General features: G+C 42.3%; 1 protein-coding gene across 3 annotated transcripts in view; it reads left to right on the top strand.

The window, feature by feature from the left end:
* Positions 1 to 22,305, top strand: part of NECTIN3 (nectin cell adhesion molecule 3) — a 70,495-nt gene that overhangs the window by 24,119 nt on the left and 24,071 nt on the right. For all 3 annotated transcript variants that reach the window (XM_070750134.1, XM_070750136.1, XM_070750135.1), the window contains exons 2-5: positions 8,189 to 8,527; positions 13,241 to 13,537; positions 15,335 to 15,452; positions 17,561 to 17,712. In XM_070750134.1, the coding sequence (XP_070606235.1) occupies positions 8,189 to 8,527; positions 13,241 to 13,537; positions 15,335 to 15,452; positions 17,561 to 17,712 (906 nt within the window). The remainder of the gene's footprint in view (positions 1 to 8,188; positions 8,528 to 13,240; positions 13,538 to 15,334; positions 15,453 to 17,560; positions 17,713 to 22,305) is intronic.

Below are 22,305 nucleotides of genomic sequence, written 5' to 3' on the forward strand. Positions count from 1 at the left end.
ACTGATGTAATGCAGCCCTTTTAATTTTAATGTGATAAATCTACTAATGATGTACATTGTGCCGCTCTACCTTGTTTCCCTGGTGCTACTGTCAACAGGGAAAACTATGAGCCTTCTTGAGCCAGTCAGACTTCTTGACAAATGGCCACAGTCTGTTTACCACTAGTTTTGGCAATCCTTGAAAAGTTGCCAAAAATTGTAAATGGTAAAAATTAACAGCAATATGGTAAATCACATAATATGAAAAGATTAGCTTTAGGTACCAGTTACCTATTGAACACAATTTAAGATATAATAAGGCAGCAACTCCCAACCTTTTGGGCACCAGGGATTGGTTCCTTGGAGAGGGGTGATTCTCCAGAGTGCTGCGTGGAGAATCCAAGCATGGGTTGACTTCCATCTATTTTCTAGAGACTTGAGTGTTGATTTTTTTGTTGTTGTTATTGACCATGCCTCTTCCTCGACTGAGCTTCCATTTTTTCACTCAATCTAGCTAGAGAGACATGTGTTTATTGTCTCTGACAACTAGATACGATTTCAATCTATGTTTTGGATTTTCCAATCAGACAGGAACTGAAGATTCAGGAGCAAAAGGAAAAAGGATACTCTCTTTTTCTGCTGCAGTACACTCTTTGGGCTGTCAGCAGCTTCTAGGCTGCTGGCAGGTGCCTTGGTCTCCCCTGAAGCTCCAGGCTGACCCCCACTGCTTAACTAGGCAGCATCTGGAGTTTAGCTCTCATTGTGGGCTTTTCCAGTAGTTACTGGTCTGCTCCCCCATTTTAATTTGCCACCAGTGAGTGAATGAGCTGTTTCCTAGTCCATCAGAACAACCACCACCACCACTTCAGCTCCACTTGCTCTGGGTGGCTCTGGAGTCACTGCCCAGTCTGCTGGACTACACTCCGAGATACTACCTGCTCTTTCTCTTTTTTTCCATAGATAAATAGGATCTTCTTTGTAACTTTTGAGTTGATTAATACTTTTGGAATGAAAGTATTGTACATCTGTATATTTTTATTTAGCTTTTATCCCACCCTTATGAGCTGTTCTCCCATGCCTCCTGGAAGGAGAGTCCAGCATGGGTTTAGCTCAAGTCTTATTGGTAGGACTGAGTTTCAAATTAACATAAATAAATAATAATTAGGTACCGCCCCCTTGCTGCCCCAAGTACCCAGTTTTAAAAAACTCAGTCGAGGTTAAGGACATGAGTTTTTTCTCTCCCTTTTAGGTTGAGTATATAAAGTGAATTAATGTATAATAAATATTATGTGAACCTTTTAATTTTGTTCCCTTTTCTTTTCAATAGGTTCCTGATCTGATGGGGTCTCTGCCCTCCGCGGGCACCACCCCCACCTTTCTCCTTTTGGGGCCTCTTCTCTCAGCGGGTACTGCCCACCGAGGAGCAACGGGGCTATAATGGAATCATTATAGGGCCTGATGGTCCAATAAGCCCAAATCACCCCAGATGGGGGGGGTCCGTCCCTCCCCATTTTCGGGGGCTGCGGATGGCTATGAACGCCTAAAGGAAGCCGCGGCGGCCCTTCAAAGCCGCCTAACAGCTGATTGACCGCTCGCAGGGGCGAGCGGCAAAGGGAGGCGTCGGCAGCCTCAGAGCGGCGGCGTGGGACAGAGAGCGCCTAAGGAAAGCCGCGGCGGCCTTTTAAAGCCGCCTAACAGCTGTTCGATAGCTCGCAGGGGCGAGCGGCAAGAGGAGGCTTTGGCAACCTCCCTGCGACGGGCAAATTGTCGCTGGCGGCGGCGGCGAGGCTTCCCGACCTCGCTGAAGTACATACTCGCCCTGTGAGGCGTTTTTCCTCTGGCCGCCATGTTTTTTGTTGGCAACGGGCCAAGAGCGCGAACGGCATAGCCTTGCCGTTTTAATTAGGCGCGAAATGGCAGCGGGCCAAGTGTCAGTCTCCTGAAACCTGCCCGGAGACAGCCGACGAGGTCACGTGGTAGGCTGTCAGCCTATTGAAACGCTTCCTTTTTCACTGTCAGCTCTGTATTCATGCCATTGCTTGCAAGTGAGAGCCTTCTGTTTCTCAATATAACTGTGGCTGTGCACGTTTTGTGGATTCGATCGTGAGTACGCTGCCCCATATTAATTTCATGAATATGGCAGACCAACTGGTTATTGCAGAGGAACAGGCCCAGACTGTCACTCCTATCAAAGGGAAGGATAAGGCCACCAAGCCTAAGAATAAGTCCTCCCAATCAGGTTCCTCCCTTCGTGAGGCTGAGAGGAAGATCAAGGCCCTAGAGCAACGTTTGGAGGCGGCCTTGTCCCCCCCCATCGTAGGTGGACTCACTATAGGCCCTTTCCAGCCTCTTCCTCCATCTGCCCTTCCACCTGCTGCTTCCATGGGTCTCCAGGGCACCGCAACGGAGAGAGACTGGTCCCCTGACAGGCAGATCCCCCCTCCATTGCCATCACCTGCAGCGAGGTCTGAGAGGCCTACCTCTTCTCATAGGCAGGTTCTGTCTCAAGTGGAGTTACAGGCACCATGTTATTTGCCTTCATCTACCTTCACCCCCACGGCAGCGGGGCTTAGAGACAATGCAGATGCTTGGCAGGCATTTGCCCCTGCCATACAGGACATTGTGGCCAATGCATTTACGCAGGGCATAGCTGCGGCATCACAACGAGCCAATGTATTTCCCTCTCAGCCTATCCAGCCCAGAGACATTTGGTCAGCACCACCGCCCCCGACTGGGTTGGGTTCTGTATCCATTGACCACACTGAATTTGAGGAGGACAGTGACCACGGTGACGGCCTGTCAGATGATGAATTCACTGTTCCAGAGCAGCCAGCAGTGGCGGGACTTTTTAAACCCTCCTTGTATAGGGTTTTATTGCGCAAGGCAAAGCAAGCCTTAGATGTACCAGGAGCAACGTCATTAGTGGAGTCTTCAGACGGGCCACGCACCTCGGCTGCTCTATGCAAGGAACCCGCTAAGGAATCGGACAAGGTTCCTGCATTGGAGATTTTCCTTGAAAATGTCAAGCGCCCGTGGCAACATCCGGCGGCGGCGCAAGGGCCTTCTAACCTGGAACGCCGGTTTTATACCTTTGATGACAGCATGGAGACGCTGCTCCAGTTCCCCCCCGTGGACAAGCCGGTGGCCACTTTGGTTTCCCGCACGGTTGTGCCTTCAGAGACGGCGGACAATTTGAAACCGGATGAAAGGAGAGCGGAAACTCTTCTCAAAAAGACCCACCAGATGGCCGCTTGGGCTCTTCGAGCAGCTTCCACGGCCTCCTTCTTCAGTCGGGCGTCCATTATGTGGATTCAGGAGGTTCAGGCGAGACTGGCTCCTGAGGAGACTCGACTGCGGCAGGACCTGAATAAGCTCCTCGCGACTGCGGAATTTTCCACAGATGCCACCCTGCATGCCGCGAAATTTGCCTCCAGGGCTATGGCTTCCACCATTGCGTCAAGGCGCCTGCTTTGGCTCAGGAACTGGCAGGTGGATGCCAAGTCCAAGTGGACTCTGTCTTCAGCTCCCTTTGAGGGTACAAAATTGTTCGGGGAGGCCCTAGATCCTGTCCTGGTGGAGGATAAGGATAAAAGAAAGGTCCTCCCAAGATCTTTCCGCCGCCAGGACCGCAGGGCTGGCCCGTACTCCCGTAGGCAGTCCTTTCGGTGGGACTCGTGGTCCGCCCCTTCGCAGCAGACCAGACCTTACTCGCAGGGGGCCTTTTCCACATCCTATAGGAATGACCGACAGTATTCCCAGGAACGAGGCAGAGGCTTCTCCCAGACGAGACGCCCATACCGGGGATACCAACAACGGAACGCCAGACGTGCCAAGTGACTGCCTGGACGACATTCCTTTGGGGGGCAGGCTACAAAAGTTCAGCGACAGATGGCGAGCTACCACCTCAGACCCTTGGGTCTTAGCCACTATCTCGCAGGGGCTAAAGATCGAGTTTCTACACGATCCTCCAAACCATTTTACTGCCTGTCCGGTCCCCAGAGACTTCGAAAGGAGGTCTCTGTTAGATCAGGAAATTCTCCACCTTTTACAAATCCAGGCGATCGAACCCGTTCAGGACAATTCCAAGGGTACGGGATTCTATTCAAGGGTGTTCCTTGTACCCAAGGCCTCCGGGGGTTGCAGGCTCATCTTGAACCTCAAACGTCTCAACCAGTATATTCTGTACCGACGGTTCAAGATGGCCTCCCTCCGCTCCATCCTGGCCTCTGTTCGGGCAGGGGACCTGCTTACTTCAGTGGATCTAAAGGAGGCCTACCTGCACATCCCCATACACCCGTACCATCGACAATTTCTTCGATTCTGTCTACACAACGTCCATTACCAGTACAGGGCCATGCCCTTTGGCCTATCATCGGCCCCACGTACCTTTACGAAGGTACTGGATGCACTACTGGCCGATCTGCGGTCCCGACCTATACGGATTCTCGCATATCTGGACGACATCTTACTTCTGTCTCCAACCCGCCAGAGGGCGCACAAGGACTTACGAACCACGATGTCTTGTCTACAGCGTCATGGTTTTACCATCAACATGCCAAAAAGCCATTTGGCTCCTGTCACCAGACTCATTCATCTGGGTGCGGTGATAGATACGGTCTCTCAAAGAGTGTATCTATCTCCGGAGAGACAGCACCGCATCTGTTCTCTCATAGGCGGCCTTCAGCAGAGCCGAACGGTGCCGTTGTCCTTCCTGTCAAAGGTACTCGGGACCCTGGTATCCTGTGTGGACATTGTCCCTTGGGCCCGTTACCATTATCGACTGCTCCAGTGGACCTTGCTTCCGTTTCAGCGTCGCAGACTGAGCCATACACACCGTCTAACCGTCGTGGGACGCGAGTTGCAACTCTCTCTCCGCTGGTGGAGATCTGCAGCACTGCGGCAGGGCACTTCCTTCGGACCATGCCATCACACGATCCTCACCACAGACGCCAGCCTGTTGGGGTGGGGGGCTCACACCCAGTCTCAGGTGGCTCAGGGCTTCTGGAGCCCCCAGGAGCTATGTCCAATAAACATCAATTTCTTGGAGTTGAGAGCTGTCCGCTTGGCCTTGCTGGCCTTCGCCACCTTACTGGAAGGTCACCACGTCCTTGTACGCACGGACAACGTTGCGACCAGGGCGCATTTAAATCACCAGGGCGGAACGCGCTCTCTCAGGTTGATGGAAGAGACGGTCCTCCTCTTCAACTGGGCGGAGACTCATCTTTCCTCCCTCCATGCAGAGCACATCGCGGGGGAGGACAACAAGCAGGCGGATTGGCTCAGTCGCCAGGAACTGGACCCGGCGGAGTGGCGGCTCGATCCGGACCTGTTCCAGGAAGTCTCGCGTCGGTTCGGGGAACCGGTGGTGGATCTCTTCGCTACCCCCCAGAATACCCAACTCCGGAGGTTCTACTCCCGGTTTCCGACCCCGGGAGCCGAAGGAGTCAATGCACTACATCTTCAGTGGCCAAAGGTCCTACTGTACGCCTTCCCCCCATTCCACTCATTCCATCAGTGGTAAGGAAGATCCTGTCGGAGGAGGCGGAGGTGATCTTGCTAGCGCCTCATTGGCCTCGGAGACCGTGGTTTGCGGACCTCAGAGAACTGTCCATTTCTCCACCGTGGAGGATACCGGACGACCGGATATGCCTCAGCCAGGGGTTCGTGTACCACCCGGAACCTCAATGGTTTCACTTAACCGCATGGCATTTGAAGGGGACAGGTTGAGGAGCTGTCTCCTTCCCGAGAATGTTATCGCGACTATTCAAGCGGCTCGACGCCCTTCCACAGTCCGAATTTATCAGGCAACATGGGCAGCCTTTCATTCCTTCTGCAATGACAGGAACCTTCGACCACAGGATTCCTCAGTCATCCCTGTCCTGGAATTCTTGCAGAAGGGTTTGGAGAACGGTTTGGCGCCGAACACGCTAAAACGCCAGGTCGCAGCGCTTGCCACCATTATAAAGCAGGACGATGGGGGACCTTTAACTAGTCACCCTTGGATTAAGGATTTTCTCAGAGGGGCTACCAACACGCATCCCCCTCCTGTTCGTCGTTTTCCCACATGGGACTTGACCTTGGTCCTTCAGGCCCTCACGGGGCCACCGTTTGAACCGTTGAGAACTGTTCCATTGCGTTACCTTTCCTTTAAGACGGCCTTTTTGGTGGCAGTCACCTCGGCAAGGCGGGTTTCCGAACTGTCCGCCCTGTCGGTCAGATCAGACTTGTGTCAATTTTATCCAGACAGAGTTTGTTTACGTCTGGACCCCACCTTTCTTCCAAAGATTAACACTCACTTTCACAGGGCTCTAGAGCTGGTGTTACCGGATTTCTGTGCTCACGGTACTCACCCTTTAGAGCTTAAATGGCACAAGATAGACGTACGCAGAGCACTGAAGCTTTACATCAGGCGTACCGGCAGTTCACGCAAGACTGAGGCTTTGTTTGTTTCGTTTAGTGCTAGCAAACTGGGCCTCAAGGTATCTTCTAATACTATCAGCCAGTGGGTGAGACTATGTATAGTTGAGGCATACAAGGCGAGCGCCAGGACTCCACCGAGTGGTATACAGGCTCATTCGACAAGGAGTGCGGCTTCTTCGGCAGCTTGGGCGTCACAAGCCCCCCTTGAAGATATCTGCAGAGCCGCGGCCTGGAGTTCACCCACAACTTTTATTCGCCATTACAAATTGGACACCTTCGCTTCAGCTGAAGCTGCTTTTGGCAGACGGGTACTCCAGAAGGTGTGCGGGGAGGTACCACCCATGGTTCACAATCTCCCTCCCTGAACCTTGGACCTTGGGTATATCCCATGCTGGACTCTCCTTCCAGGAGGCATGGGAGAAGAACCGTTGTACCTACCTGAACGGTCTTCTCGATGCCCTGGAAGGAGAGTCCATACCCTCCCGAAGAACCATGGGAGTTTGGTTTGATGATACTGTTTTCTTATGTTATTATGGTTGTTAATAAAGTTCATTACCTTTACATCTTTTCGTTTTTTAAAACTGGGTACTTGGGGCAGCAAGGGGGCGGTACCTAATTATTATTTATTTATGTTAATTTGAAACTCAGTCCTACCAATAAGACTTGAGCTAAACCCATGCTGGACTCTCCTTCCAGGGCATCGAGAAGACCGTTCAGGTAGGTACAACGGTTCTTTCCTAGTCCATCAGAACAACCACCACCACCACTTCAGCTCCACTTGCTCTGGGTGGCTCTGGAGTCACTGCCCAGTCTGCTGGACTACACTCCGAGATACTACCTGCTCTTTCTCTTTTTTTCCATAGATAAATAGGATCTTCTTTGTAACTTTTGAGTTGATTAATACTTTTGGAATGAAAGTATTGTACATCTGTATATTTTTATTTAGCTTTTATCCCACCCTTATTTTTATTTGTAAATAAGTCAAGATAGCATACGTACTTAATGTTCCTCCATCATCCTATTTTCCCGCCAACTCCAGGAGTAAACAGGAGGTGTACCAGATAATAGGTATGATATAAACATGAACAAAAGCAAAGTAGGTATAAGTAAATTTGAACAATAGAACAGGGACGGTAGGCACAATGGTGTGCTTATGCACACCCCTTACAGACTTCTTAGGAATAGATTGAGGTAGACGGTCTAAACTTAAAGGTTTTGGGGACTGGGGAAAAAACCACAGAGTCAGGTAGTGCATTTCACGCATTGATCACTCTGTTACTGAAGTCGTATTTTCTGCAGTTGAGTTTCGAGTGGTTTTCATTGAGTTTGGATCTATTTTGTGCTCATGTGTTGTTGCAGTTGAAGCTGAAGTATTCATTGACATGTAAGACATTGTGGTAGATGATTTTATGAACTACATTTGGATCAGATCGAAGGCGACATAGCTCTAGCTGCCACCCTGATGATTTTAAGGAAGTCTCAGAAACCCTGGCTGTTCCTCAGGTCTATGATCTTTACTAAGCTTCTATAAACTTCTCTATTTTTCTACCTGTGCATAAGGTCCCCCCCCCCCTTATTTCTGAGTGTGCATAGATTTTTGGTATTAAATGGCCTTTTAATTCTCACAAAAGGAAGGAAGAAAAAGATATGATACATCTATCTAGTTCCTAAGCAAATTGGCACCTAAGGATGAAATTGGATTACCAATTAAGACAAAGTATCCTACAAACATACTTGTGGAACATATAACTTAACTAATACTTTGCCCTATTTTCCTCCTCTTTTTTAGGTGCCTTAGCTGGACCAAGAGTTGATCCACATGTGAAAGCAATTTGGGGAAAGAATGTTACTTTGAAGTGCATAATTGATATCAACGATACATTAACACAGATTACATGGGAAAAGATAAACGGGAAAACTGTTCAACTTATTGCAGTTCATAACCCTAGCTATGGATTTTCTGTTCAAGGAGAATATGAAGGAAGAGTATTATTGAAAAACACTTCACTAACTGATTCATCTATCATCTTAATTAATGTTACCTTTTCTGATTCTGGTGAATATATGTGCAAAGTAGCTACATTCCCTTTAGGATATTCCCAGTCATCAACAATTGTAGCTGTATTGGGTAAGTCTATTTTATATTTATTTTATAAGTCTTCTCCAAAATATTTGAAATTCAAAATTAAATTTGGCAACCTTACCATGAATCAATCAATAACATTTATTTATTAGCACACAACGAAACATTACCGTGAACAAAAGCCAAAACATATTATATTTGTAAATTTGATTTACTTATAATAGAGATCCAGTGGAGATACTCTGTTGAAGGAAAAGTTAGAACAATTACTGCAGTTCAAATATATTCATTTCAAAGCAGATATTCAGAAGCATAGATGACAGGGCATGGACATTTGGAAATAATTATTTCAGCAGGAGTATTCAGTTCATCTCACAATTTGGATCGTTTAGTGAATTAGTAAAATGATTAATATGTACTGTATCTGGAGAAGGAAGCCTCTGATTTATTTTTTCATTTAAAAGAATTGCAAAATTACACATTTTTGGGGGGGAAATATGAAACAATGAAAGATGATCTAGAGTCCCCCTTTGGGTGGATGTGACTATAATTTTTCAACCATCTGGGTTTTTTAAAAAGAGTTTTTACTTAGTGCCCACTTCACTTAATGACTTAAGTGCAGCCACAGTTGTTGTTAAACGAGGACTACCTGTATTCTTATTGAAAAAGTCTTTAGGCTACCAGTATTTAATAAAGGTAGAGTTGAAATTGTCTTTCTCAAATAGTTTGAAAGATGGTTTGAAATTGTTCTGGATAATTTTCATTGAAGATTCCCTAAAGCTGAGACATAATTATATCTCTAAGTTAAAAAAAAAAGATATTTGAGATTGACTAGGAATTAGTTATGTGGTGATCAAATTAGAACAATTGGTAGAACAATTTCTTCAATTTTCTGATTTAGGTTATACAGTACCACAATCTCAACCTCATATGATTCAAAATCAAACTGTAATAGTTGCATAACCAAATTTTCAAAGCAAGAAATTGTAGTTCTTGTTTTAATATATATAAATGGCAATAGCTGCCAAGATTTCAAAGGTGAAATGTGTTTATTTCCAAATGGGCTCAGAGAGGAAAGTAGTCAAAATAAGTCTCATTCCAGAAAGTTAGAATTGGTAAGAAAAAGTCCAAAGATGTACTTGAAAATCTGAAAGCTAACACTGGTATACTCATTAAATAACTACAATTTGAACAAAGATGTTCTAGGAGCATTAGCCTACTGTAATATTTTCATTAATTTGTCCATCTGTTTGAAATATGTAATGAAATTTACATTAAAATAATCCTTTAAAAGTAGACTAATTTTGATACAGTATTCACTTTACTAATGTTAATCTTACTGTAAAGAATTAATGGGAGTTAAATTAATGACCATCAAATTAATTTTCACTGAAATTATATCAGTACATTTAGGTCTTTTTAACTCAATCTTTTGTGATATACCTCTGAAGAGAAGTGAATCCAATCATTTAATAGATTATATAGAAAATGTAAATTCTAATCTCCTACATTGATATATAATAAGAATTGGTCCCAAAGGCTTTTACAGATTTACTCCAAATAGTATATTCTCCAACCTGTGGTGGAACCAGCCTTTACAAAAGGGAGTTCCTCGATCAGTCATCTTGAGAATCGAGTCAATCAATTTGAATACTTGCTTGGATCCGCCTTGCAACCCCAGATCTGACTCGATCCTTCAAGAGAATAGATATGGCTGAGCTCCTTCCTGGGATTATAGATTTTTGGCTTCCTTTGACTTTTTCTGAATTACCTTCCAATCTGCCGTAACCTTTCTTTAGCTCCTGATTACTTCCTAATTGGTTTAATCCTTTCCTATCTTTCCAAATTACGAAAGTAGATTTAAATTAGTTTCAACCTTTCCTTCTTCAACTGCCCTTATCAGGGCTCACCTCACCAGCTCTCATTAGAGCTGGGGACTCGTGTTCTTGGCTAAGCTGTCGGATCAAGATTTCTGTGGAGGAGGACTCAGCGAACTCAACCAGCTTCTCAGGCAAGCACCCGGCTATGGGAATTCCCACCCCAGTACCAGTTAAACAGCACCTAGATTTAACCATAGGATGCCTCTGGAACCATGGCTTGGAAACTTGGAAAAGAGCCATCTCTTACCCTCCACAACCACCCAACACCTAAGAGCCATCATTCTCCGTGACATGTACCGTATAAGGGTTCAGCTCCCTCCGCAAGTGTACAGATCCCTGTCCTGGTAGAATTCGTCAGCCATCTCCAAAGGCAGCTCCTTCTGGACTTCTCCCAGAATAGTGGTAACCATGGATGCCAGCTTGACAGGGTGGGGAGCCCACGTTCAGAGAGCAATAGCTCAAGGTCAGTGGTCACCCCGCGAAGCCTCCCACTCAATCAACTGGTTGGCGCTGAAGGCTGTCTACCTGGCTCTAAAACAATTACTACACCTCATCTCAGGATGTGATATTCTGGTCCTGACAGACAATACATCACCAAAGGTCCATATCAATCAACAAGGGGGAGGGCCCACACTCCAGTTCCCTCCAAGCAGAAACTAGGAGGCTGGGCCTGTGGGCAGAAAAGCATCTTCTATCACTGACCTTGGACCACGTATCGGGGAGCTGCAGCTCACAGGCAGACTGGCTAAGCTGCTCGCAAGTGGATCAAGCAGAGTGGCAGAGTCCCATTTCCCTTCCCAGAACGCAGAACAGACAAACGCTCTAAGGAGCCCGTGTCCCCAGTGTCTCCTGTACACATTCCCACCACTTCTAGTGATACCGGAGTTTCTATAAAAGGCCCAGGTAGAGCAAGCAGAGCTGATCCTGGTGACCCCATTCAGGCCTTGGCGAGCATGGTTTGCCAACCTTCAGGCTTGCTCAATCTCCCAGCCCTGGTGGTTGCCTCCTTCAGAAAACATGCTCTCACGGGGCACCTTGCGTCATCCAGACTTGGCCTGGTTACAGCTGACCACATGGAGATTGAGAGGTGTGACCTAGCAAGACAAAACTATGACCAGGAAGTTATCTTCATCATGCAGGCGTCTCAGCACCCATCTACCAATCGCATATATACCACCACGTGGAAGACCTTTTGCAGATAGTGTACTAGGAAAAAACTGTCCATTGCACATCCTTCTTTCTAAAATCCCGAAATTCCTGAAGGATGGCCTTGACAAGTGCCTCTCTCCCAGCATCCTTCATAGGCAAGTGGCGGCATTCTCATCAGTTCTATCCTGCAACCAGTGCAAGTCACTTTCACAATTCCCAGCCATCCGCCATTTTCTCAGAGGGGCTACAAATATACACCCCAGACAATACATTGCTATCCCACCTGGAACCTTCCCCAGGTCTTGGCATCCTTTATGGGGTCCCCCTATGAACCACTTTGGGAAGTGTCGCTGAGACACTTGTTGATAAAGGTAGCCTTCTTGGTAGCCATCACGTCTGCACAACCATTTTGGAGCTGTCAGCGCTTCAGTCAGAAGTCACTTGTGCATCTTCCAACCAGATAAGGTGATTTTTAGATTCAATCCGTTCTTCCTCTCAAAGGTGAACTCGGTCTTCAACCGATCTCAAAAACTTCTTTCTGCGCTCACCAACTCATCCAATGGATGTGCAAAGAGCACTCAAGATCTATCTGAATCGCACAAAGAGCTTCCAAAAAACGGAGGCTTTCTTCGTAAAGTTCCATCCCAGATTTCTGGGCAACTGAGTGTCTTCATCCACCATGGGACACTGGATCAGGAACGCCATCGGCAAAGCCTACAAGCTAGCTTCCTTGTCCGTGCCGTCAGAAATCACAGCACATTCAACCAGGAGTGCGGCTGCATCTGCGGCCTGGTCCACGCAGGCGTCACTTGAAGATGTCTGTTGGGTGGTCACCTGAGAACATTGTTTCCAGTTCATTAACCACTACAAAATGGACTCTGACGCATCAGCAGACGTCACCTTCAGCAGGAGAGTCCTGCAACAGATGTATCACACTCATTAATTCAGACAGTACAATCTTGCCCCACCTCTTGGGACCTCTGCTTTGGTAAGTCCCATTGTGAAGGCTGGTTCCACCACAAGATGGAGAATAAGCCTGTAACCTTACTTGAACGCCTCTTTTCATCCGGTGAAACCAGCCTTCAGTTCCCACCCTTTCTCTTTCGCTTCCCTTTGCATCTCACTTCTTACTTCTAGTCTAACTCGGAGACTCAGGAAGGAGACTTCGCTTAGTCCAAATACCATTCACCAGCATGCCACGTTTGAGTCTAGGCTTCGGATTCGTCACATCTGGGGTCGTATGGCAGTTCCAAGCAAGTATTCAAATTGATTGACTTGATCCTCAAGATGATTGGTCAAGGAACTCCCCATTGTGACGGCTGGTTCCACCAGATGAGAAGAGGCATTCAGGTAAGATAACAACACCTATTTTACAAAATATAAACAATATTGTTCTATTCCAACTAGTTTAATTATATAATTGCCAAGGATAGCCAAGATATCACTGGTAAATAAGTGCAATTTATATTTAATGTCAAATGCCGCCATGTCCATCTAACAGGAAAAGTAAAAAATCAAAAAATATAGGAAATAAGAACAATCCTTACCAGAGTTCACAATTTAATTTGAAGTATTGAGAGTCAAATCAAATGATGCTATAGATAACTGGCCACAGACTGAAGATATCAGATTGTAATTTAGTGATAAAAAGATAAGAGAAATTAAAGTAAGTTTTTAAAGTAGTTAAAACATTTGATTATTATTATTATTATTTGTATTTTTTCTGTAGTTGAACCAACTGTGAGCTTAACAAAGGGACCAAATCCTTTAATAGATGGTGCCAATCAGACAGTTGCAGCCATTTGTACTGCAGCCACTGGAAAACCAGCTGCAGAAGTTTTCTGGGAAGGCGATCTTGGTGAAATGGAATCCACTTCAACGTCATATCCAAATGAAACAGTCACAGTGCAGAGCAAGTACAAGCTTGTTCCTACTCGCTTTGCTAGAGGAAGACGTATAGCTTGTATTGTGAGACACCCAGCCTTAGAAAAAGAGATAAGAATGCTTTATGTGCTTGATATTCAATGTAAGTAATGATACATTTATAGGTATATATTTTGTTTTTGTATGCACACCTAAATTTTTGGACAGACGTGGACTATAGGTCTGGGTCAGGTTTCACAAGTGGGTGTGAGAAAAAAATTCCTATATTTTTCTTGGTTTGGAATAATATATCACACACGCACATTCAAATCTGTTCTTTCATACATGTCATGGATCAGAATGATTATGATCATTCTGATTTTCAGCAATTGTAGTTCAGAGATGCCTTCAAGTGCTATAAAATGGAGGCTTGCATTTTAGTTCTATCAGTTTTCAAGTGATGAATGTTAGCATAATCTTTAATCAGCTTCAAATGGGTCTGAAACATTATTATTATTATTCAATGCTTTTTCATCAATGTTGATACCTGATGACTGCCTGGACAAGATCCTGCAGTTTTTTTGCCAAGATTTCAGAAGTGGTTTGCCATTGCCTGCTTCCTAGGGCTAAGAGAGTTTACTGGCCCAAAGTCACATAGCTGGCTTTGTACCTAAGGTGGAACTTGAACAAACACTTTACCAGTTTCTAGCCCAGTATCTTAACTACTACAGCAAACTGACTCTTTAAAACAAAAATATTTAGGTTACATAAAAATTGAGTTAACTTTTTAAATATGTATTTTATTATAGGCATGTAATGATGCATTGGCACAGTAATAATGGAGGCTATGTAATTTGCCACTATTTCATTTGGAATTGTATGCTTTGATACTCTTAAACATGTTTAAAGTGCTTTTCAGAATTTAGGCCTCGTGAATTTGCACATCAACATACAGCTGTATTTTTGATTCCCTAATTATCTAAATTTTGAGATGCAATTATTCAGGTTGAGCATACTAAAATAAATCTTAAAAGTGTTCAGTTCATGAAAATGTTTAAAGAAGTTAAATTGTGTTTGAAAGTAACAATAATGGAACATATATTATGAATGAACATAAAACTAATATACTGAAGATAACAAATTTGTCTGCAACTAATTATTTCTGCTGATATTGGATTTTGCATTGTAAAAATTGAGTCTAAATAAGTTATCAATCAAAAGAAAATTATTTCTTGTTTCCATTTAGAGAAGCAAAGTCAGACTAATTTTGGCTCTGTTTCTAATATATCCATAAAACACAAAACAATAAAAAATAGCATTGCTGCCTGGTCATTTTATTATGGGTCTTGATAAAACCATTATCAACTTTATCAGATTTGCTGTGTAAAACGTGCTTTGTTCCATCTATCACATTTTAAATATTATGAATCAGAAGTTGTATTCAGCAGTTTCTGACCAGTTCTGGATAACTGGTAGCATAAATTTTTAATAGTTGGAGAACTGGTAAATACCCCCTCTGACAGGCCCCCTCCCCATCTATGGTGTGCCTGCACAGTCCAAGCTGATCAGGAGAAAATGGGGGGTTTGCAGTAACCTTCCCCTTGAGTGGGGAGGAAATAGAGATTTACAGTATCCTTCCCCTGGAGTGGGGTGGGAATGGAGATTTTACTGTATCCTTCCCCTACAGTGCCCACCAAGTAATGCCACGGCCACAAAACCAGTGGTAAAAAAATTTGAATCCCACCATATGAATGGTTAAGAACCAATTTACATTTATCTTAGAAGTGTTGATATAGGTAGTTTGAGTTAGGAAGCTAACATAGATTATTATTTTGTACTAGTAGTGCAATCCTTTAAGATTATGAAGTAAAATTGCCTGTCTTTAGATTCTATTCTGGACTTGAATTTAAGTACTTCCATAATGGCTTATGCAACTGCATATAATTATGTATATTTATAGATTCTCCTGAGGTTACAGTAACTGGATATGATGGAAACTGGTATATTGGAAGAGAAAATGTTTTGCTCAGGTGTAATGCTGATGCAAATCCATTACCAATGGAGTTTACATGGAGTCGGTAAGTCATTCTTAAAATAAATTAAATTTAGATAAATTAGATCAATTTAATAATAGTTTATAATAGTATATTCATATCAGAATATATTGCACAGGTAATCATCAACTTATAGCAGTTCATTTAGTGACTGTTTGAGTTTACAACATCATTGAAAAAATGAATTATGACAATTTTTCAACTGCATCCCCATGGGTCATGTGATCAAAATTTGGATACTTGGCACCTGGCTCATATTGATGACAGTTGCAGTGCCCCAAGGTCATGTGATCATCTTTTCTGGTCTTGTGACAAGCAATCAATGCAGCAGTCAGATTCATTTAACCATGTTACTAACTTAACTCCAGTTTTTCACAATAGTGGCAAGAAAGGTCGTAAAATAGGGCAAAATTCATTTAACAGCTATCTCACTTAATGACATAGGTTTTAGGTTCAATTGAAGTCATAAGTGGAGGATTTCTTGTACCCACAAAAGTATTTAATTGGCTATAAAACTATAGATTAAAAGGCACTTTTTCTGAGCCAGTAAATCAAAACTGACAAATAGCAGCATTGAAATGCTGGACTAATTTTCAACCAATTTAGCATAATTACATTTCCTAGATACTAAATAACTTAAATATATGTACAATTTGAATAATTTATTTTTAAAAAGTTAAACTAATTAAGTGTATCATAAACACTGCGTTTAAAGCATGCATAAAACTGAATATTCCTAATTGATGAAATAAATTAGTTTATTTTATATCCAACCTGTGTAGAACTAACCAGAAACTAGGCCAAAATAGTTTATTTCTTGTTGATCTTCTATTTACAAGAATCTTGCCAAACTAACTGCATTCTATTGTGAAAGGCTTCAATATTCTTGTCTCTGCCACTTTCTCCCACAGAGCAACTGCAAGCTAGGCTGACTCTTTTCTCCTCACTTCTCTAATTGGTGATTTTACCATCCTGATTCCACAAGTTGTCTTAAAGAACAAATAAAAATAAAATATTATATTTTATTGTAGTAGTTCATACCTTATAGAAAAATGTTCATGATTCATATAGAACTAATTACAGGATTCCAAAGCAATATTTTCAGAAAATCTTGGTAACCATATACCATATTTTTCGGAATATATGACACACCGGAGTACGAGACACACCTAGATTTTAGAAATGGAAAACAAGGAAAAAAGTATTCTGTGGTGTAGTGATATATTATTTTAAAAAGCTTCTTCATTTTGTTAAGTTGTTTAGAACAATAATAAGGCAGTCTTTAAGAAATAAGTGTAATAATTATTATAATTATTCAAATTATAATTTCAATATTGCATAGGCATTTATAGTTATTCACTTACCTCCTTGCAGCAAACAACGAACAGCCAGTTTCAGAACAGCTTGATTAAGTGCAAGAAAATAAAAAATCTGCCTCTACCTCCCAGCAATTTGCCTCCTTGCAGTTTTATTTTCACTTTCAGTTTTAGCACAAGCAGCTAATAGTTTCACACTGCAGGGATTGCCATAATCTGTTGCCGCTTGCCTACAGCCTGAATCATCTGATGGTTGGGAGGCTGATGATCAGCTGCTTGTGTTAATCATGCGTTGTGCTGTTTGCTGCAAGGAGGCAAATTGCTAGGAGGCAGAAGCCAAAGGGTGGGAGTGGCTGAGTGGATCTATATTAGGTGTATAAGACGCACCTAAATTTTCACCCTCTTTGGGGGGGGAGTGCGTCTTATACTCCTGTATATATTCTAAGGAACAGATTTCAGAGTATGAATGCTGTAAATAACTATCTATAAAGATGCTTTTTAAAATATGTGGTTTTATTTCCATTAACAAAGTTTTATACATTATGTTTTTGTATACTTTTGGTGTTCCGTTGATACTATTTACCCATTATAAATTCTAGATAAGACTTCTGGAAGTGATTAGACACCTTTGTAAATAGAACTTGCTTGTCTTGTATTTCATGACAAACTAATGATTCTGTTGAATTCTTTTGTTAGTATAATCATTGGTTTCATGAAAGTGAGAATATTCTGTTCTGGAAAATGAGAACAATCAGTATTCCAAATGAATTATTATTTGCAAAATGCTCATATTGCTCTAAATATTTTACAATTCAGGCTGGATGGACATTGGCCTGAGGGATTACAACCTTCCAACAATACCTTGCATTTCAACAGTCCTTTGTCTTACAATTATACTGGAACATACATTTGTAAAGTGGCCAATTCACTTGGTCAAAAAAGTGATCAAAAGACTATTTACATATTAGGTAAGTTTTCCCCCTCCCCTTTGGTTATTCCCCCTCCCGTTCTTTCCCTTATATATATATTTTTCTTAAATGTTATATCAGAGTATTGTCTAATATAGTTGACTTCTAAAATCATTTTTCAAGATATGGTCTCTACTGCATAATTGCTTATCTGCATAAGACCTGGTTTTTTTCACCTAAGCCCCTCCAGTTGAAAGGCAAAAGCAAACTTCTTTTCAGAACTTTTATTTTAAATATGCTTACTGCTTTATCCTATATTTTGTGGTTGGTATTGCCTCACTAAATCATTTTTTTGTTAAAATGTTTTATAGGACGTAGCAAATAAATAATAAATTATATCATATATAATTACATAACATTTTACATTTTGGCTTGAAAAATAAAACTTCCAAATTATTTATACATTAAATAAAATTAAATGCCAAGCACTCATGTTCTTTTTGTTTGACTTCAGGTTTACTTCAACCTAATTGTGATTTTAAAAGTATAGATATCTATACACAACAGTGACAAAAATGGTATAATTATTGTTACAGTACTGGTACAAGAAGCTGATCACAAATTGTATATTTTTGAGTAGAAAACTAGTGTAGCATAAGGCTACTTGAAATATGAAATTGGAAATATTAGTACCAAGAATTAATTCTGTCTTTTTGTCAATTACTAACAAGCCAGTCTGTTTCAGTTTCAGCCCCTCTACATATGTCAGGGTGTCCAGCAAACCTGGAAAACAGAGAAATCAGGGAATTATCAGAGAAATCGGTGGTTCGGGAAATATCAGGGAAATTGTGTAAAAAAACGGAATAAATCGGGGGGAAACAAACTGTTTGTTTAAAAGTCAGGGGAAAATCATGTAAAAAAAAAAAAAAGGATCGCATGCCTGGCAGAGTCAAGCAAAACTGAGCATAATTGTGGCAACAACTTGCTTCCTCAGCTACCAATATTTCTCCACGGCTTAGCCGTTTGGTATGATGTCATCTATGACCACGCCTTAACTAGATCGCAAGTTACAGGGAAATGTCAGAGAAATATCAGGGAATTTCAAAATGCTTTCCCCCTGGACACCCTGTAAGTAGATTCAACGATATAGCTGAGTGTGAAAAATGACCATGAAATGGGGTTACAGTGTTCCCTCGATTTTCGCGGGGGTTGTGTTCCAAGACTGCCCGCAAAAGTCGAATTTCCGCGAAATAGCGGTGCGGAAGTAAAAACACCATTTTTGGCTATGGACAGCCAAAAACTACCCACACACACACTTTTTCAAGGCAGCACAAGGAGCCGGGCTTGAAGTTGGGGGCGGGGAGCGATGAAAGTGCGGAGGCCGGCAAAGATTGTTTTGAATGTCGGCTGCCCCCGCCCCCCCAGCGCCTCCGGCAACCTCGCCGCTACCGCCCGCCCGATCCACCCCTCTCACCGGCTTTCTTGGGACACGTGTCCTCCTGCAGCAGCGCTGGCGGCTACGGCTTCTCACCCTCATTCGGCCGGTAGCCGCTCTGAGCGCTTTGAGAATGCCTGCCTCGCCCCTCTCACAGTCCCTTAGCTGAGAGCGCTTTCGTCCCAGCTATCAGCGAGGGGGCTGCAGGAGAGGTGGGGCAGGGGTTCTCACAGAGAGGGAGAGAGAGGGGGAGAAAGAGAGAGAGAGCAAGAGGGGGGAGAGTGGAAGGTAGAGAGAGAAAAAAATGATAGAAAAAGGGAGAAAAAAAGAGAAATGAGAAAATGATTGAAGCAGAGAATGACAGGAAAGAAAGAGAGAGAGAAGTGACTCTTGGTGATGACGTATGACGTCATCGGGTGGGAAAAACCGTGGTATAGAAAAAAAACCGCGGAGTATTTTTTAATTAATATTTTGTAAAAAAACGTGGTATAGCCGTTTCGCGAAGTTTGAACCCGCGAAAATCGAGGGATCACTGTATTACAAGTATGGAAGCATTTTAGGTTCAAACTGATTGATTCTATGTTCAAAACAATATTTGAATGGCCTTTTGCACTAAAAAGATTTTCAACTTCCAAACATGCAGAATTTTACACAGCCGATTAGGTCCCACAGAGTTGGCCTTCTCCAGGTCCCGTCGACTAAACAATGTCGTCTGGTGGGACTTAGGGGAAGAGCCTTCTTTGTGGCGGCCCCGGCCCCCTGAAACCACCCCCATCCTCCTTGCCTTCCGCAAGACTCTGAAAACCTATTTATGTCGCCAGGCATGGGGTAATTAATATATCCCCTTTCTGACTAGTAAGATTTATGTATGGTGATGATTGTGTAATTTTGATTGTTTGAATGATACTGGGTTTTTAGCTATAGTTTTTCATCATTAGATTTGTATTGCATTATTGTTGTTGTGAGCCACCCCATACAAGTCTAATAAATTATTATTATTATTATTATTATTATTATTATTATTATTATTATTAAAAAACAAAATATTTTATATATTTAAAAGATAATTCAGTTGATCTGAATTTTACTGAGTTATAAAAATATATGCAAAATATTTCGAACCTATGCTATATATTAAAGTAAATGATTTATTTTAGATTCCAGACAAGTAGGATATGTGTCTCATGAAAACAGCATGGTTCCTTCCATCATTTTTCAGGCTATCTAGAAAGTTATTTAATGACTTTGTGCATGAGCTGTGCTGAATTTTCATACATAAAGTCTGGATATAATGTGATATATGTTGTTCAAAAATATCCTTTAAAATCTTGAACTATGTTAGCATTTCCCCCCCTAGTAGTTGTACCTCTGACAGAAATCCTGTTGGTTCAGATCAGCATCTAGTTGTCTATTCTATTTCCTAGTGAGATGTAAGAAAAGCATGAGAGCAGAGAAAGAATTATAGACTATTTCAAAATACAAATAAAATAGTAGGAGTGGGTGAGTTTCCCAGGGTTTTATATGTCACCAAACTGAAGCAATTTAATATCATTTCCATTAAATCAAAAAAGAAACCCATTACTGCTAAGCCAGACCTAAAAATGTAATGTAACAAATGATGCCATCAAAAAACATAATTGGGCTGTAGTTCCACACTTTATATTGAAATAATAAGGAATCGAACAAATCTTTCCCTAGATGCGTAATCCATGTTGCTCTTTTAACAGCATGCCCTCTGCTGGGTTGGTGAAAATAAGGCTTTCACATCTGTTGAATGTTGAAAACCAGAAGCATCCTTAATGCATGATATAATGATTGAATCCATGCTTGGAAATGTCATTAGTATTTAAAATATGGAGATAATACATTAGTAATACAAGAGCAGAAAGTATCAATAGAGAAAAATTCTGTGATATTAGCTGCAAAATCAGCAAGCATTCTTTCACAAAGAGGCAAGTAGAAAAGTAGAAAAGTTTGTAAGTAGAACCAATTTTTCCCAGAGGAATCAATGTAAAAACAAATAATGCATACAAACCCATTCGGAAAGAAATAAAAACTTAGAATTTGATTCAGTCAGTGTGAAGCGCCCCCTTTTGCCTTTCCGCACCCAGACGCTCCGGGAAGCAACCTCGCGCTGGAAGGTATGAGTTTGTATGGGAGGCAGCGCAAGAGAGTCACCACAGTGAAGTGGTTTACTGCCCAGAGCGAAGGGAGTGTTTCTTTTCTCTGGGCACTGGCAGAGATTTATTCCCTCTCCAAGCACCCAGAGAAAGGAAAATGCTTTGTTCGCTCTGGACTTTGTTCGCCAAAGCCTCCTTAAGCGCCACTAAAAAGCTCCTCTAGCAGCCCAGAAAAGCCTGAAATGGCCGTGATTAAAGGGGGAATGGCAGGAAACTGGCCGGGCCTTCATGCTGCTCTCAAATTTTCTGGGAAATTTTTCTGGGTTCGGATTCTTAAGTAGAAAATGGTTCTTAAGAAGAGGCAAATAAATCTTGAACACCCGGTTCTTATCTAGAAAAGTTCTTAAGTAGAGGCATTCTTAAGTAGAGGTACCAATGTATTTAGAATATATTTTTGATATTTTACATATGGGAATTGCTATGACTTCTGTTAAAATATGAGGGCATTTATTGCTTTGTATATTAAATGTATTAATGCCCTATTGATAGATTATGTACCATCTGACTGATGAACTCTGATTAGTCATATAGAAAGATCTTCAAAAGTGCTAACCACATAGATAGACATTCTCCAGAATTATGACTCCCCAACCTGGCTTTTTACAAAAACAGGGTCATTATCGCTGTAACCAAGCCACATTTTTATATATATTTATTTTATATTTTTTTTCCTATTTCCTAGCAATAGAAAGTTCTCAGTGGGAGGGTCTCTTCATAATGTATACAAAATATAATTGGAGCCTAATTATTTGTACCTTGAGTGGGAACTTTGTATTGAGGTGTTCTAAAGTCTATGTATTTGTTGGGGGGGGGGGGGGTTGGCTATTTACTCTAGAGTCTCTTTTGCTTTTGGTATTAATTTTCTCCAAAATTCAAAAGCATCAGTTTTCCTTTTGTCTTGTTTCTTGATTCCATTTTCCTAAGGATATTTCACACTTGACATAATTCAAACAAAGGCTTTTCTATAATCAATGAAGCATTAATTTAACTTCTGTATTCTTTGACTATTATCTATTGTCAATCAGCAATATAATGTCA

Source organism: Erythrolamprus reginae, chromosome 4 (assembly GCF_031021105.1).
Source record: "Erythrolamprus reginae isolate rEryReg1 chromosome 4, rEryReg1.hap1, whole genome shotgun sequence".
Taxonomy (NCBI): domain Eukaryota; kingdom Metazoa; phylum Chordata; class Lepidosauria; order Squamata; family Dipsadidae; genus Erythrolamprus; species Erythrolamprus reginae.